This window comes from Branchiostoma belcheri, unplaced genomic scaffold, assembly GCF_001625305.1.
Source record: "Branchiostoma belcheri isolate BF01 breed outbred unplaced genomic scaffold, Haploidv18h27 scaffold98, whole genome shotgun sequence".
NCBI lineage: Eukaryota > Metazoa > Chordata > Leptocardii > Amphioxiformes > Branchiostomatidae > Branchiostoma > Branchiostoma belcheri.
In genome coordinates, this window is record NW_017804664.1 from 1,238,126 (window position 1) to 1,254,228 (window position 16,103).

The 16,103-nt window shown below is 42.0% G+C and overlaps 1 protein-coding gene across 1 annotated transcript in view; it reads right to left on the reverse strand.

The window, feature by feature from the left end:
• Nucleotides 1-626: 626 nt before the first annotated feature.
• LOC109462037 overlaps nt 627-16,103 on the reverse strand; it is a 55,024-nt gene continuing 39,547 nt past the window's right edge. Inside the window, exons 52-59 of the mRNA XM_019758533.1 lie at nt 15,904-16,081; nt 15,382-15,528; nt 14,917-15,018; nt 10,669-14,571; nt 10,170-10,238; nt 9,558-9,746; nt 6,104-8,686; nt 627-5,761 (exon numbers count right to left, since the gene is read on the reverse strand). Coding sequence (XP_019614092.1) covers nt 1,386-5,761; nt 6,104-8,686; nt 9,558-9,746; nt 10,170-10,238; nt 10,669-14,571; nt 14,917-15,018; nt 15,382-15,528; nt 15,904-16,081 — 11,547 coding nt within the window. The 3' untranslated portion in view covers nt 627-1,385. The remainder of the gene's footprint in view (nt 5,762-6,103; nt 8,687-9,557; nt 9,747-10,169; nt 10,239-10,668; nt 14,572-14,916; nt 15,019-15,381; nt 15,529-15,903; nt 16,082-16,103) is intronic.

Sequence of the window (16,103 nt, forward strand, 5' to 3'; positions counted from 1 at the left end):
ACGCGCGAAACGCGTTCGAATTACTGTATGGAACATGCGGAAGCTCGTGTGATAGAAAGAAAAACCAATGGCTGCATCCAACCCCGGGCGGAAACACCATACCAGAAACAATTGGATTTTACGGCAGATGAAAGCATGGCCTAGTTTGAAAAAATTGTACAAGGCTATTGCCAATTGCTACAATAACTGAATAATTTTATCAGGTTGGTAAACGACTGAATAGCAAAGTTCTTTTTATCACAACCATTTATTTCTCGTTACTAGCCGACTCCTAACAATACATATGTAACAAGACTTTTAATAATTTCTTTTTGGGATTGTGATAGCTCAGTATTGCCAGTTAACAAATCTTATATATAGAAACTACATTTGGAACCGCATATTTCCCTATGATGTAACAGTGCCTTGTATGTATGTCACAATTACACTACGTTTCGGAATGTATTGTAGACAGAAAAGACTAGCTTAAGTGCACTATGAACTATTTAACACCTTTAGTGCACTATGCACCAAGTAACAGCTAGTGGCAGTGCATAGTAAACCAGTCAGTATTGCCCTAATGAAGATAACAGACAGTCATCGAAACGTCGGCTCGTGAAAAAAATAAATGGTTGTGATAAAAAGAACTTTGCTATTCAGAATCATGGTGAGATCTGTCAATCGATACAGTTTCTGTTAAGTCGTTTGGGGAAGCTTACAAGGCATGGGATTAGAAAAGGATGAATTGAACGATATTTATAACAAATGTAACTATTAATAATGGTTTCTGTTTCGTCTTTGAGCGAATATGGGAATGTTGAACAAAAAGAGAAATGAACAAATAAAATGGTGATAACATAAAGTTTTATTCTCGTATAGTCATCTCCGACTCCGAGAGGCTTTCAAAAACAAACAAAAAAATGACAAAAAAGTTTTAATATACATGTATGAATATTTTTCCGTCGATATGAGATTTTATATCATCATCATACATCGAGTACAATTATGTAAATATTCGATGCTAAGTATCGTGCCCTATTAGGTGAACTGGCAAATAACAAGTGTAATCACATGTCTATTCTATGCTGAATAATTGTAATAAAGTTGAGTAATTACAACGAAGTAAGAAAACATTACACCCTAGTTTATGGTACATACACATTACTTTGCTAAATACATCCCTTAATACGGAAAACAACACTGGTACGCAAATTTGTCTAGAGCTTACAGTATATGATAGTCTCTACATGTTATCAGGAAAGTAAATATATTACGCAAAATCTAAACAAAATATTAAAAAAGAACCCAAAATTTGATTCCTGTACTAGAAATATTTTAGGTGGCTCTAGAGCTTGGATCTTGTCAAAACCTTTCTCGTTGTCTCTTAGTCTTGTTGCTGAACTTTATTAGCGGATGACTGTTACAGTCAGAAAGGACTCTCCACATGTCGTGTTAAAGTTGACGTTATCATCGAGGGCGACCGTTACGAGGCCATCTATTCGACAGCTCCCTCCGTATGCTATGATAGGGAAAGAGTCCATATTGTTTGGGGCAGGAACATCAGAGCTCCAGGTAACAGCAAGTTTACCATGCAGCTCAATATCAGAGGAAATGGTCAAAGTGTCTGACACAACAGAAGGTAGTGGACTAAGCAGATCAACTTCCAGGACACTTGTATTTGACATGAAGAGACTACCTTCAATAGACAGTGATCCAATTGTGTTAGGCCCACCTACATTGAGCTTTCCACCACTGACATGTACTCTACTATTTATCTGACCCTGGAGGTATGCTGTACCGCTTTCGACGATGATTTGTGCAGCAGTGACTGTAGATTCCATTGACATTTCAAAATAGGCACCATCACCGCCACTTGTCAAAGTGTCAATTTGTAAGAAGGATTCTTCGCGAAGAGACAAACTCCCTTTGTTGTGAAGTGACCCTCGTCTATTCCCGTACCTATCTTGGAAAAGACAGCGTGTGTTTATTACTAGAAGAACGCCATTGTTGTCAAGAGTATTTCCACTATTCTGCCAGATATGATGATCTGTATTGGACTCGTCTGTAATTTCAAACTTTCCACCAGCGAGATTTTTCACATTTCCACCAACTATCATCTTTCCCGAAAACCATTTGATGTTTCCCTTGTTGACAAGATCTACACCAGCAGATAAAGTCTTATCTGATGAAGTCTCTAGTATGATGTCCCCGGTGTTTAGCACATATTTCTCAGAGCAGTCTGATCTCATGATTTTAGATGAATCATACCATCTTGTAGAACACTGGTCTTCTTGGAGAGAGATGGTCCCTGACTCCCATGTGATGTTGCCATTGAATACTGTTGCTTGCCCGACGTGACAATTCCCTTGTATAACGACACTACCCTCAGTGACTCCGCCTAATGTCACTCCATTTCTCCACGTGGCCACTCCTCCCAACACTCTTGATGATATCTTGTGAGTAGCTGTGGAGGATTCGAGTATCAAGCTGGAATTTTCCGGCTCAACAACCCAGAAGTTTTCGAATTTTGAAGAAATTCTGGCAGCTATATCAGGATGCATGTTCCCTGCGCTAAGTCTTCCATAATTCTCGACCCGTCCAGTTCCAGTGATTGCCCCACTTCTTGTCATTTGAATCCGTCCTTCTTCCTCGTTTCTTACCACCCCGGGACTTCTAACCTCAAGAGAAGAGCTGACCTCTAACAGCCCAAATATCTGAAGACTACGAACGGATGTGGTGCGCCTATCCGAAGACTGTGTCGACATGACTAGTATCTTAGACTGGTTGCCAAGCCTGACAATACCAGTTCCTGACAAGGACCCTGAAATGTAACGTACATCTTGGAGACACTCGAGGTAACCGTCTACAGTTAGAGTCCCTCCATGTATCCTAACTGCTCCACGAGTGGTGACACGGTTATCCGTGGGGACCTGGAGCGTTCCACTTGTAATGGATATAGGGGAGTGCACTTCGCCTCCATCTAGAGAGAGGATACCCCCAGAAACGTACAAATCTCCTGGTCCAGATATGCTTGCACCTGTTGCGGTCAGTGTCCCACCTGTCACTTCGAATCTTCCATCGTTGAAAAGCTCGGTGCTGCCAGAAAGTCGACCGCCAGAAGCTATGCGAATTCGGCCATGTTTGATTGATAACTTTCCAAGCATTTGAAACTGGACGGCGAGTTCAACGGTTGTAGCTTTTGAGTACTCTCCGATGGTTAGATCCCCCATGTTTGTGAGCCGACCGGGTGGGTTATACTGTGTTCTCATGTAACCGTGGTGCATTGACGCAGTACTGTCTGTATTTAGTTGTATTATAGCTCCACGGGACATGTACAAATTCCCTCCCGAAATCATTGTAAACTGTCCGTTGACGCGGATAACGGTGTCATACTCTTCATACTTACTGCTCGTTCCAAAGACATGTAGGCGCTCATCTACCTGTATTGTCATGGCGGTAGTCCCGTCGTTTGCCCAGACTCTGCCGGCACCCCATCCCATGCGCCTTGCGACGATTTTTGGCCGCGCGCTACTACTGAATACATCTCCTGAAGTTATCAATAACTCTGTAACATTTACAGACTTTCCGGGTCTAAGGCGCCCCCCGCATATCTGTAAGGTTTCTATCTTTGCGCTCCTGTGAATCCACAGTGTCCCAGAACAGATTTCTGCAGTGTGTATGGATACGTCCTTCGCTGTTGTCTCCAATGTTCCAGAACTTGTCATTTTTATGTTGCTGATTCTTACGCTTCTGTCCGCACTGTAGACTTTAACTTGGGCTGAGGCAATGGATATAGTCCCACCTACGTTGAGGATTGATCGGTTTGTAAACGTGAATTCTCCATAGCCCATCTCTAAGATTGCTTGCTCTTTGATCGTTAGATTGCCATGAACATTCGACATTATATCTCTGTTATTGTCACCAACTTTCATCTTCCCGCTCTCTACTACAACTACTCCCGGGCTGTCGAAGTTCACATCTACAACCAGTCCATATTGATTTAATCCAGCCTGGACGTTAATGAGTCCAGCATTCAGGAAAGAATTCTGACTTGTGCCTGAAAATCGTAGACTCTCATGTACTGCCATTGAACCCTGTAATTCAAACCTGGCATCCCCTTGCATGACCAATGTCTGCGGATTTGTTAAAGTAACGGTTCCTGTTGCGACTATCGTCCCGGAGCGCAAATATTTGGTAGAGGAAGAAGTCAGGTAAAGATTCCCATCTACTTGTACCTGGTTTGACATCAGACTTCCTCCACTCCACACCATCTCCTCTGTGATGATAACCAGTCCAGTCACTTCCATGTTGCCCTGGTGGTTTAAGTTAAACTTTCTGACCCTAAACTGGCCGGAAATCTGGACATTACCATTCAAATTTAAGGTCTCAACTGTTATGTTACTGTTCGGGTTAAGAGCAAGAGTTCCACTCGTAATGGTAATGTGCTGCCAAATGTTCCCATTTTCAAGTATCTCAAGTCGACTATTGCCTGCGATGCTTACACCAGAAATGTCGATGTTACAGTCACTTCCTAACTGTGTCAGTCCACTGTTGAAATGTATCAACGCATCTTTAGCCACAACAAATGTACCGCTGTTACACTCAGTGGACGGTATTGACAGTGTACCATGTAAAACTTCAATGTTCCCATTATTGATAACTGAAATTCCCGGCGTCACAGTCATTGTCTTGTCTCTCTGTAGCAGTCGTAGCTGGCCACCTATTACTAACCGGGGAGTTCCGCTTCCTTCCTTCTGAAAACGCAAATTACTGTACGTGGAAAACGACCCGTTAATGTCGATCTTAGACCCATCTGACATCAAAATTGTGGAGTCGGCGTCGGCCACTGCTGTTGCTGTTATTGTCATGTTAGTGGCGATTATCCTTTTGTAACCCCTGTCTTGTTTTATATCTAAGTGGCCAATCACGTGGAAGTAGGCTGGTATGTTAATGATTCCTGAATACCAGATCATGTTAGAAGCTACAACTCCACATCCGTGTCCAAAGTGACCAGTAGTACGATACTGTCTGAGCGTCAGTTTCCCAATGGACACACTTGTTCCGATGTTACAAGTAAATAATACATTGTAGTTCCAGTCTGCGAGAAAGTTCACTTCCGTAATATATGGTGGATCGCTCGTACTTGCTGTGATGTCAATTGATCCGCCAGATATTGACATTCGTTGTACAAGTTTTCGAGCCTGTGTGAAGTCCACGTAGCACTTGCCTCTGGTTACCACCAACCCTATATCTTTGCCAGGATTTTCCATAGAATCATCTTTGCCACCAAGGTATACCACTGGGTCATCGCTGTCCACATATATAGTTCCAGAACCAACTATTTCCCCTGCGTTTGTCAGGTTGTATATTTTACTTGACCTGAAGTACAACTTTGCAGTTGGCATCATGTAAATTTTTCCATGACTGCTTCCACCATTGCTTAATACAAGTCTGTTCGTTACTTGAAGGTGCCCATAGTTAACAAATCGTACCCTAATGTCTAGCCACTGGTCATCTGTACTGTCAATGAGAAATGTCCCCTCGTTACGGATCTCCCCTTCTCCGTATATGGTGAAACGTGTAACTGCCACCAGCGTGGCCGAATGAAGTATTGTGACGAAGCTGTCGATTGTTACTTGGCGATTGTAACTCGGATAATTTTTTGAAATGAGCAGCTTTTCTGTTATGGTGAGGTTTGCTACACGCACAAAGCTGTCTCGATAAGTGTCGTGCAGGGTAATTTTGCGTGTCCACACTAGTGCATCATATCCGGATATCTCTCCTGAAACAAAAGAAGAGAAAATACACCATTGAAAGTGATACTGTACTTTTCTATCTGATTTGAAAACTTTTACCACCAACTTCTCTGACTACCTTAAATTTTCTTCAACTACAATATTGTTTCAACTACGTTACACTAAGCTGGCATATATTATGTAAGCCATCATAAGAATATAGTAGACATGCATGCACCTCCATCAACTCAATACTTTTGTATATTTTGGGTGAATATTCGCTATGCTACACATAATTCCAGAATGTTTCTGTGACAGAAACATTCACAGAAGCATTATGTGTGGTGTTTGTCACTACCAATGCCAAAATAAATGTGAATTCTTCTAACCTGTAGTCAGAAAGATCTCATCAGTTGTCAGTTGGCTGAAGCCGATCTGAATGCTTCCTCTTCTCAACTCTAAGAGGTTTACACTTCCAGCATCACTCCTGCTGAACAACAGCAGACGTCCTCCTTGGGAGTCGACTTTGACTTTAGATAACCGCAGGTCGTTGGTGGACACGTTTAAGACGGTGTTGTCATCTAGGAGGTTGAGAGTGGATGAGTCTTCATGCATAGCGTCGCTGAGAATGTGATGCTGTGAACCACCCCTAAAGTTCACAGCAGCATTTTTACCAATGGTAACGTTCCCTTGAAGGATGCTTTGGCCATACAGATGAAGGTTTGTATTGGTTGTTGTGTACATTGTACCATTCTGGACAAACGTAGTGTGGATCGATGTTGGGTCGTCATGGAATTTTAGCACGCCATTGTTGGTAAAGGACGTTGGAAGTGATCCAGAATGTAGCCAGTTACAGCCACCTACTTCCGCTAGACCGGATTCTTCAACTGTAAGAATGCTGCCATCGACCAAGTAGACGCCGTAGTTACGATTGTCTCGACAAGTGTGAGAAAGAGTCCCACTAATAGACACATCCACATTTTGAAAGTAGAAGTGTCGATAGTAATGCTGCAAGTTCATCTGACCTTCAATATACAAGGTGGGTTTAGTTCCTCCATCGTCAACTGTTCCTACGATTTGATGTTGACCGTCATTCAAAGTCACAGAATCTAAAACCTTGTAGACATGTTTTGGTGAATCGAGACGTATAGTTGCTCCAGGACTAGAGTTTTCTTGCAGCACAATGACCGAAACAGTGGTTGGTGATGCCAAAATTACGTTTCCACTGTACCTTCCCTCAATTTTCCCAACGTTTAGCCCTGTTGCATCGCCAGTCTGTAGTGTAATCTGACTATTTCTCACATAGACAGTTCCAATAGTTTTCAGGTTTGTTGTGTTTGTGAATCGTACGTGGCCACCACTACAGTGTATGTTCTTTATGTATGCTATTTTCTGTGAAGATACGACGACGACCCCGACTGATACTGACAGAGTTCCATATATGTCTACTCCCACCAATGCACCTATGCTGACATCCTTCTGATTGCCAGCCAAATGAAATGTCCCAGAACTGCCGACCCAGATTTTGCCACTTTCAAATTCTGAATTTCCTGACAAGTCAACCCGACCATCCACTGCTACACTTCCTCTACTTGCGAGGTCTGTAGATATCACCAAGTTGCCAATGACATCCAAATACCCATTGTTCGTTGTTCTACATGTTCCATCTGAACACCGTAAAGATAGGGTTGTACTGAGAGGCACATGGATTTCTCCTGAAGAAATCACCTCAAAACTTGCATTTCTGCTCATAGTCAGCGTAGCTTGGCTTCCTTGGACTAAAGCACGGCCCTGCAGCGAAATTGTTGATTCTGCCATTGTCTTCCTCTGGTAGTAATAATACCTGTCATCGAGAAACGACATCTCCTTGGTAACTAAAATACTCTTCATGCCCTCGATGTTTCCTTCCCTCCATCTAAAAGTATTGATCTGGTAATCCCCATTGCCCAGCAGAGTGCCCCTTTCAAGGTAAATGTTTTCTACTTGAAGTTCCTTGTCAGATCGAACGGTTGCACTGTTCTTGAGGTGGAGACTTCGGATCGTGTTGCCTGTGGTATTGATAGTTGTTGTCCCTCCTTCCAGTGTAAGGGATGATGGTACCGTACTTCCAAAAGAAAACACATGGGTACCTGATTTCAACACCAGCTCACTGTCCTGGTCAAAATTGTTTGGTCCAGAAAATTCTGCATCTCCACCTAGTTGCAGTCTGGACTGTTGTAAGACAAGGTGGCCACTTTGCACCATGTTTGAATTGATGTTTGCAGTGGGTGTGGTCGAATAGATGAGCCCTTCATTATAGATGGTGCCGCCATTGATTACTCCATTGTTTTTGATAATGATTTCGCCGGCATTTGTGATGTTAACTTGAGGGCTCATTGTGAGGGAGTTACTAGTGGTTTGCAGGGTGATCCTCCCGTAGCTTTCCAATGGGACTTGAAGGCTCTTATGGCAGTAATAACAGTCTTGATGTATGGTTAACTCTCCCATTATGTTTATCCTTCCGTCACCACGAATGGTACCCTGTCTCCAGTCCATCCTTCCCTCCACAGTTAAACTACTTCCAATGACCAGATTGCCACCTCCTAGAATTAGCCGTGCATTTCTGCGAACGAGTAAACGGTCCACTTGCAAATCCCTCTGCACAGTGAGTGTCTGCATTGTGTCGCAACCTTGACTGAACGTATGGTCGCACTGGCTGCCAATTTCTAACGCTTGCAGGCTGATTGCATTCGTGATTCTTACCTCGTAGTCTTCAGAGAGGCTGGTTAGGAAAGCATCGCTGCCCTCCCCTGGGATTGTATCGTTGAACCAGTTGGATGCAGCGTGCCATTCGCCTCCTGCGGAGTTGGTCCAGAACGCAGCAGCTGAGGGACATTGCTCGTGCTGTACACACATGTCCGAGGCCACACACCATGTACAGTTCTGCTGGCTGCTGCATGCCTCTGTTGTTCCGAAGTTGCTGCATGCCAATTCTACACAAATGTAATAATATAAGCATTTTCTTCAAACAGAACATTATATATTAAATAGAATATTATATATTGTTAAGAATGTGGTTGCAACATTTGGTTTCAAAATGTACCATTATTCACCATAATTGATATCTTAATATTTTAGAATAATACTTTTCTCATAGCAGAGCCTGAAGGCGGTTGAGTTATAGAAGTCAGTGGGCAAATGCATGACATATTCAGTGAAAAATTCACATTAATATTACAAAGAATAAAAAACTCACTCTGCTTGCAATGTCGTGCTGAACACGAAGAGGGACCTGCAATAGTATTCTGGACACAAAGGTTTGCTGTTGGGTACCAGGAACAGTCTCCTCCTTCCTGACAACTTGTGCAGTCTGTGTGAACTCCACAGGAATTGGCTAAACAATAAGAATTCAATACAGTCATTACGCAAAACATTCTTAACTACAATTATAAAACCAAGTGGTGGCATATACAAGTGGCATTTATATTGTATGTTTTATCTTCATGATTTCTCTTCATTAAAGATTTGTAAAGGCCTAATTGCTAATCGTACTTGGTTCAAAATATACAAAACATGCATAGAACACATTACATGGAAACAAATGCGCAATGATGCGAAATAAAATTCACATTTTAATTCTAAAATTGGTAGAGTTAAGGTGTGTGAGATGCATTGTTCATAATTTAAGGCCACTGGCATGTAGAAAAAGAATGTTCAAGGGCCTTATACTTTTACCTTAGCTTACAACTCATGGTGACAACTTACAATGTATGCGTACTTGTAACTGTGGAATAGCTCAAAGTGGTAGTTATATGACTTGCCCACATCTTTAAGGTATAGCCAATACCATGGACTCAGTTTTACCTGGAGATATAGTAAATGTTCCTCCTTGATTTTCCAGCTCACCATCGGAGATAGCCTGGATGAAATCTCCGTTGACCGTGAGAGAGGACCCTGCTGACAAATGGATCGTCCCAGACTGCCACTTGACTGGACCGTTCACTGTCATGTCGCCCTTAACAGACAGAGTTCCTGTCTTCATGTCTAATGCTCCTGTGGTTTTTAAAGGTATGTGTTAAAGACATAAGTAATACCATTGGGAATGAAACCTAGGTAATGTTTTATTGAATGTGTGTCGCTAAGGTGAACAGTAATTTGGGTTTTAATATGTAAAATTTCTGTATTTATATGACACCTCTTAAAATATACAGAGCATTTTCATAATATGTTTATAATCACAGTAAATTGTTGATGAGGTGTAATCATTAATTTGTACATTGATATTTAACACGCTTATGAATTGAGACTAGGTATTATGATTATATGCTACCATATGGGATCCAATCGAAAATTTAATGTAAATACCTTTCTTCAGTTTTTTTTGGAAGACTTAGTACAGTTGTCAGCTTTAATGCAAGTACAGTTCTTCAGTGACAACTAGTTTTGGCCTGGCCGTGATAAAATATGTTTACATACCAAATCCGGCGTTTCCACCCACTTCAAAGTTACCCTCTGACAACTCCAAACCAGAGATACATGTTTCACCTGAAAATAGTAAGGACATGGATGATTATTATCCACAATGATAAAATATTATTCACAATACAGATGATTGTACTTTAAATTCGAATATAATTTTTCTTTAGAAAAGGTTATTTTAACTTAGAGCATTCATAATATTGGGTAAACTTAACACAAATTAATTATTAACGTATTGTTTTTAACTGTCTTGTTTTGTATCTTATATCGTGAAAAGGTTTAAAATGCATATTTACAAAGCCTATAAAATTTAAGATACAAGTTGCCAAAAAAAAATTTGCAAGTTGTTTCTCACATTCATAAGTTACATTTACTAAGTCAATTGTATTGAAAATTCAAATTGTAAATTGTCTGTAGCCCCTTCCAAATAAGACTTCTCTCATTTAGCGTATGGCTTTTGTGGTTCAACAATAGACCAAACGTGTATCTAACGTACCTCGTAGAGTAACAGATCCATGTGATGTTACACTCTCTATACTCATGTCGTCAGAATCTATTTCCACAAAAGCTGCGCTTTCCACCAGCAGTTTTCCTTGCACAAGACAAGAAGAACCTCTTTCTATCCGATGAACGCCTGCAGATAGAGTCAACCTGCTGCTAGTACCAACTTGTTGACTTCCTTGAATGAAGCTGTCGTTGCTCATTGTTAAGTGACCATCTTCGATTAAAAGTTCTCCGCTATGGTTGAACTTGGCCCCAATGCTAAGTATCCTGCCAGCTCCAAGTGATACAGCGATTCTTCCTTCATTTAAAAACCAAGACGCTTCACTGCCTACATCCGATGCTGTAATCTCCAATGCGTTCTCCATTGTAAAAGTGGCCGATGATGCCAATCGAAGGACAGAAGCCTGAGACAAAGTTATTGTTGCATCAGTTTCTACTCGGAGTGACCTAAGAATGCTGATTTTGCTAGCCTGTATTTCTTTGTCATCGTTGTTACCTCCACGGATGATGAGGTGATCTATGTCAAAGCTGCAGTCAGTAAGGCGAATGTTGGACTGAAGTATAACTGTGTCAAACTCAGCATTACCATGGACTTGGCCGCCAGCAATAATCATCTTCTGCACTTTCGGTATTGCTTCTGACAGATATAAGTTGCTGGACAGTGACTTAAGCATTACTTCATTGACTGTGAATGGGTTTGAGGTCTCACTGAATTGAGAACTATTTAACGTCATAGATCCAGTGCCTTGTAGCGTGATTTTAAGCCCACTGCCCTCTAGTAGTTGGTGTTCAATTCCTGTCGTTATCACAGCATGACCGCCATGCACGTTGATCATTGCATTTGGGCCAATGAATGATCCTTTATCCAGGACAAGATCACCTGGTCCTCTGATGGTGATTGTAGGATCTGTACAGTTAATGTTGAACGTACCAGAACTTCTGCCAGTTATGTGGATATCAAGTTCACTTGAGTCTTTTGTTACCGTGAATTTTCCTGTGGTTTGGAGAACAACGACTGCAGAGCTCACAAATTGAGGACCCTCAACATGAACTGTGCCTGTAACGTCCAAGATTGATGACTCTTCTACTCCTGTTTTTCTTACCGCCATCTTGTGCTTTATTGCTAAGGTAGCACCCTCTTCTACCAGTACCGATGAATTGAGCATGTCTAGTTGAACAGAATTGCGAGCGACCCCACTGTGCTGAATGTGTAGAGAACTTGTCATCAAAGCCACATTTGAGCCAATGAAATGTATCCCTCTTCCTGAAACGTTGCAGTCTTCAATGGTGGATGATTCGGTGTCCTCATGAAACGTCAACTGTTGTGACCGAATAACACCATTAGGTGATGTTGATTTGACCGTCCCACCTGTTACCTCAAAAACACCAATAGATACATCTGAATTAAAATTGACGGACCCTCTAATTAGACTGACCTCTTCAACAAAGCTATCATGAACCGGATCTGCAGTGCTGACAAAGTTGACATGTCCGCCTGAGTTAATGTTTATTGTTGTGAAATTGTTTGACATAATCCAGAGGTTGGAATTTCGGACAGTGAGACGACCTCCTGTTATGTTCTGCGATGCCGTACTGTAGTGATTGACAAACTCGACATTTGCATTTCTGTAAGCCACCATGCTTCCAGAGATGTGAGCTGTAGACTGAAAGGATACCATAGTTGACTCTTGTACCCAAACTGTTCCAGCGTTGTTGAAGTGGGGGCCAATACGAATTGATGTTGTTCTGTGGGGAAGGTTCTCCTCAGAACCATACACCACGAAATCCCCATTATTCTGAATCGTTTCAGAATTTCCCTGAAATTCCAGCTGTCCTTGTAACGTGGTTTCACAGTCAGACAGCAGGCGGATCACACTCCCGTCTTGCATCCCTACGGTATCCTCATTGATGGGAGCCAACCAACGGAATTGCTGACGGATTTCCATCACAATTGCCTGCAAGATCTTCCCAGTGCCATCTTTGTTCTTGTAATTGTGCAGCATAAGCATGTTAACAGTCAAAGAACCTAGATCTGACACTCCAACCAATTGTCCGGCAAAGAAGTCAAACTCTGCGAGGTCAGTGGGAGCCATGATACTGAGAGAACCGCCCGTCATTGCTAGCTTTGAAATGTTGCAGGGCCTATGTATCTTCACTGTGCCTCCAGCTATTGCCAGTGACTCCAGTTCAAAGTTATTATCCTTGTTGCCAAGAAAGTCAACTTGTCCACCTGTAATCCTCACCTCCTTTGGCGAAAAGGCATGTCCAGAAGTCAACACAATAGAGACAATAGCCCCGGTTACATGGATGGTATTCTGTTTTAAAGTATCAGTTGATAGCCGAATTGTACCTTGAGTCAGTGTCAGCTTGCCATCCCCTTCAATGACTGATGATGGGTAAGAGAAATGATCCCTCAGTTTGACTTCAGAATTTCGCCCGATTTTGATGTAGCCCCTATTTTCACTTTTCTTGGTGACCAACATTGTCCCTTCGGATACACTTAAGTTTCCAAAGTTGATAAACTCTGCTGAAGATGTGAATGCTTGTTTAACGTTGATTTGTCCATGGTTTTCAAGCCTACCTCGGTAGCTGTCGCTGGTCTCACTAGAGAGTGCCGCGATGCCGTTTACATCCATCGATGCTCGCTGTGAAATGATCAACGCTGAATTTCCACGAAGACCCAGCGTCTGATCAAATTCTTCCGCCCACACACAACTCTTTAAGACAACAACCGTGACTTGTGAGGCAATTTTCTCTGTCCCTTGTGTTAACATTAAAGTACCAGCGTACAGTTTCCCTCCAGTTATCGTACCAGAGGACCACTGCAGTTGGTCAACCTCTGTTACATTGTGACTTTGAAGGGTCCCTCTAACAAGATCGTACTCGGCGACTGTTAGAGAAGAAAGGGCACGAACAACACCTCCATTCTGCTGGACTTGCCCCACGGACGAAGGGCTGTTGGTAATAAAGACACCATTCTCTGTGACAAGAAGGGACTGGATGAAGCAGCGGTTCTCTCCGTGGATGTAGACCGGTGCAGATATCTGCATCACAGCTGCCGACACGCTGCATGCGTGCATGGTGACAGATCCACTGCTAACCACCAGCTTTCCTGTACCGTTGACCTCAAAACTTGACAAGAACAAATGATGTCCTTCGGCAATTTCTACAGTAGCATTCGATCCGGTTGTCAGAGCACCCTCCCACTTGCCTGTTCCTGATACTTTCATCAATGTGTCATCAAGGCACTTCACTATTCCTGTATTTCGAAAGTGACCATTGACTGTAAGCACCTTCCCATTGCTCTGAAGAGCATTTATTAACACTCCTTTGTTTTCAAACATGCCCAGGTCTGAATGTATGGTGACTCCTGCCGTAATCATTAAATTTGCTTCCTTGGCAATAACAAAGTTGCCATGTCCGTTTATGTCTATGACTCCAGCTGCATCCCCAACAAATGTTCCGGATTGTTGTAATGTCAGTGAGCGCTGTTGTAGTGTCTTTGTTCCTGTACCCAAGCATTTCAGGTGTTTAACTGACAATTTAATACCTAGGTCTCCAATGACATTTCCACTCGACCATTCAAACTCTTCAGCAATGATATCAAAACTTCCCCGTACGGACCCTCCTGTTTGTGACAGGTATCTGACCTCAGTTTGTACGTTTAATTCCAATGCCCCAGATACAATATCTGCATTTTCTACAAACAGTTCTGTTGGACTGTTTGAGGGACGAAATGGTTCTACTGTTAAATGACCTCCATTAACAGACAGTTTGGAAACATTCATCGACAAAAGTTGAGTCTTCAGCGTAGTCTGTCCTGCACCTACTTGAATGTCTTCTAACGATCCGTTTGAGTAGAATACCACTGACGTGCTCATCGATGATAGCTTACCTGTAGGTAAATAATACTAGATTTTCAAAACATTTGACTCCTACCTATCACAAAGACAATGGTATTTGCCCATCCTCCCACCCTCCCACCATATAAACCATATGATGTACAATGTTAAAATATATGTACATGTATAAATGTGTACAGCTACATGTATATGTTAGTATACACGATTGAATTGCACAGCATACATGTCTACCAAAATGTACAATCATAACACCAACTTAGCAGTAGTAACATCGTGGAAATTGGGTACAAGTGGAAATCGTACAAAATCAATCTGCCCTAAGTGTAATTAACAAGTTTCCGTTTTACACCTAGCATGTATGGGAAATTTTAACTTACCCCGGAAGGTTGAGGCTTCATCGATGATAAGATGCGAGCCTCCCAAGAGATGAAGTTCAGATCCTTTATCAGCTTGAAGCTGTCCTCTTAATTGAGCATCAGCTGTAAGTTAGGACACGGTAAGGGGATTCTTAGTTAGTGTTCATATTGCTGTCAGTACGACGTTAGTAGCCACGTGCTTCGTAAATCAAATGACTTTTAGTCGAATCTTATTCAGTTTAATCTAATTCAAGGCATGTCCATTGGTTTAAGAAATGCCTTCAAGGCAGCAGTTGGCAGGTAGCGTTGCCGTTACCAATGAAGTAAATCTTTTATCCAAATATGCCGTCGTCATTTGCACCATTTTCGACAATTTCAGGTAGAAAACTTATGATTAAAAAATTAAACACAATGAATTTTTGAAGGTAGAAATGGTAAAGTAAAGTAAAATAAAGTAAAGTGAACAAAAAAAGTAACTTTACCCACCCCTAAATGATAGGGTTGCCGTGTCTGGTACATATAGCTGACCAGTGTTCTGAAATTTGACATCCATGTTGACATCACTGTGGGAGAACAATTTATAGGTCCCCTTGTTCACTACTCGAGCAAGGTTGTCCTGTGAAGTATATGTGCCTGAAAACAAGCAGGTACCATCATTCAGAAGGAATGTTTCGTTGCCACAAAAGTCACATTTATAACATTATATGAAACGCTAGTGGCTAAATTACGTGCTAGGTTCACCCATGAATAGTGACATCTGCAATTAAGGCTGAGGTCACATTTCCGAACCGGGGCCCGACCGGGCAGTCTTCTGGAACGAAAAGACAACCAAGCAAAAAAAAAAAAGTTGAAAATATTAACAATGGGAAATATCTGCGTATATCCATTATATAAATTGTTAATTTTTCGCTAATCCAAACAGCCCGGCCGGGCCCCGGTTTGAATATGCGACCTCAGCATTAGCAGTTGCAATTCAATGAATACACGAGGAAATCAAACTACACGAACCTCCCCCTTGGTGCTCAAAACTTGCACCTTCTGCTATTAGCAGTTCGGCAGCGCTGTCCAGTCTCAGCTGACCTTGCCCAAACCATTGGCCATTGCCTTGAATGGACATAGATTGTGTCCTCAAATATCGCACACCATTTCCAGTTACAGTCAGGGTTCCAGGTACAGATGTACGTGACTAAAAATAGAATTATTTTCTT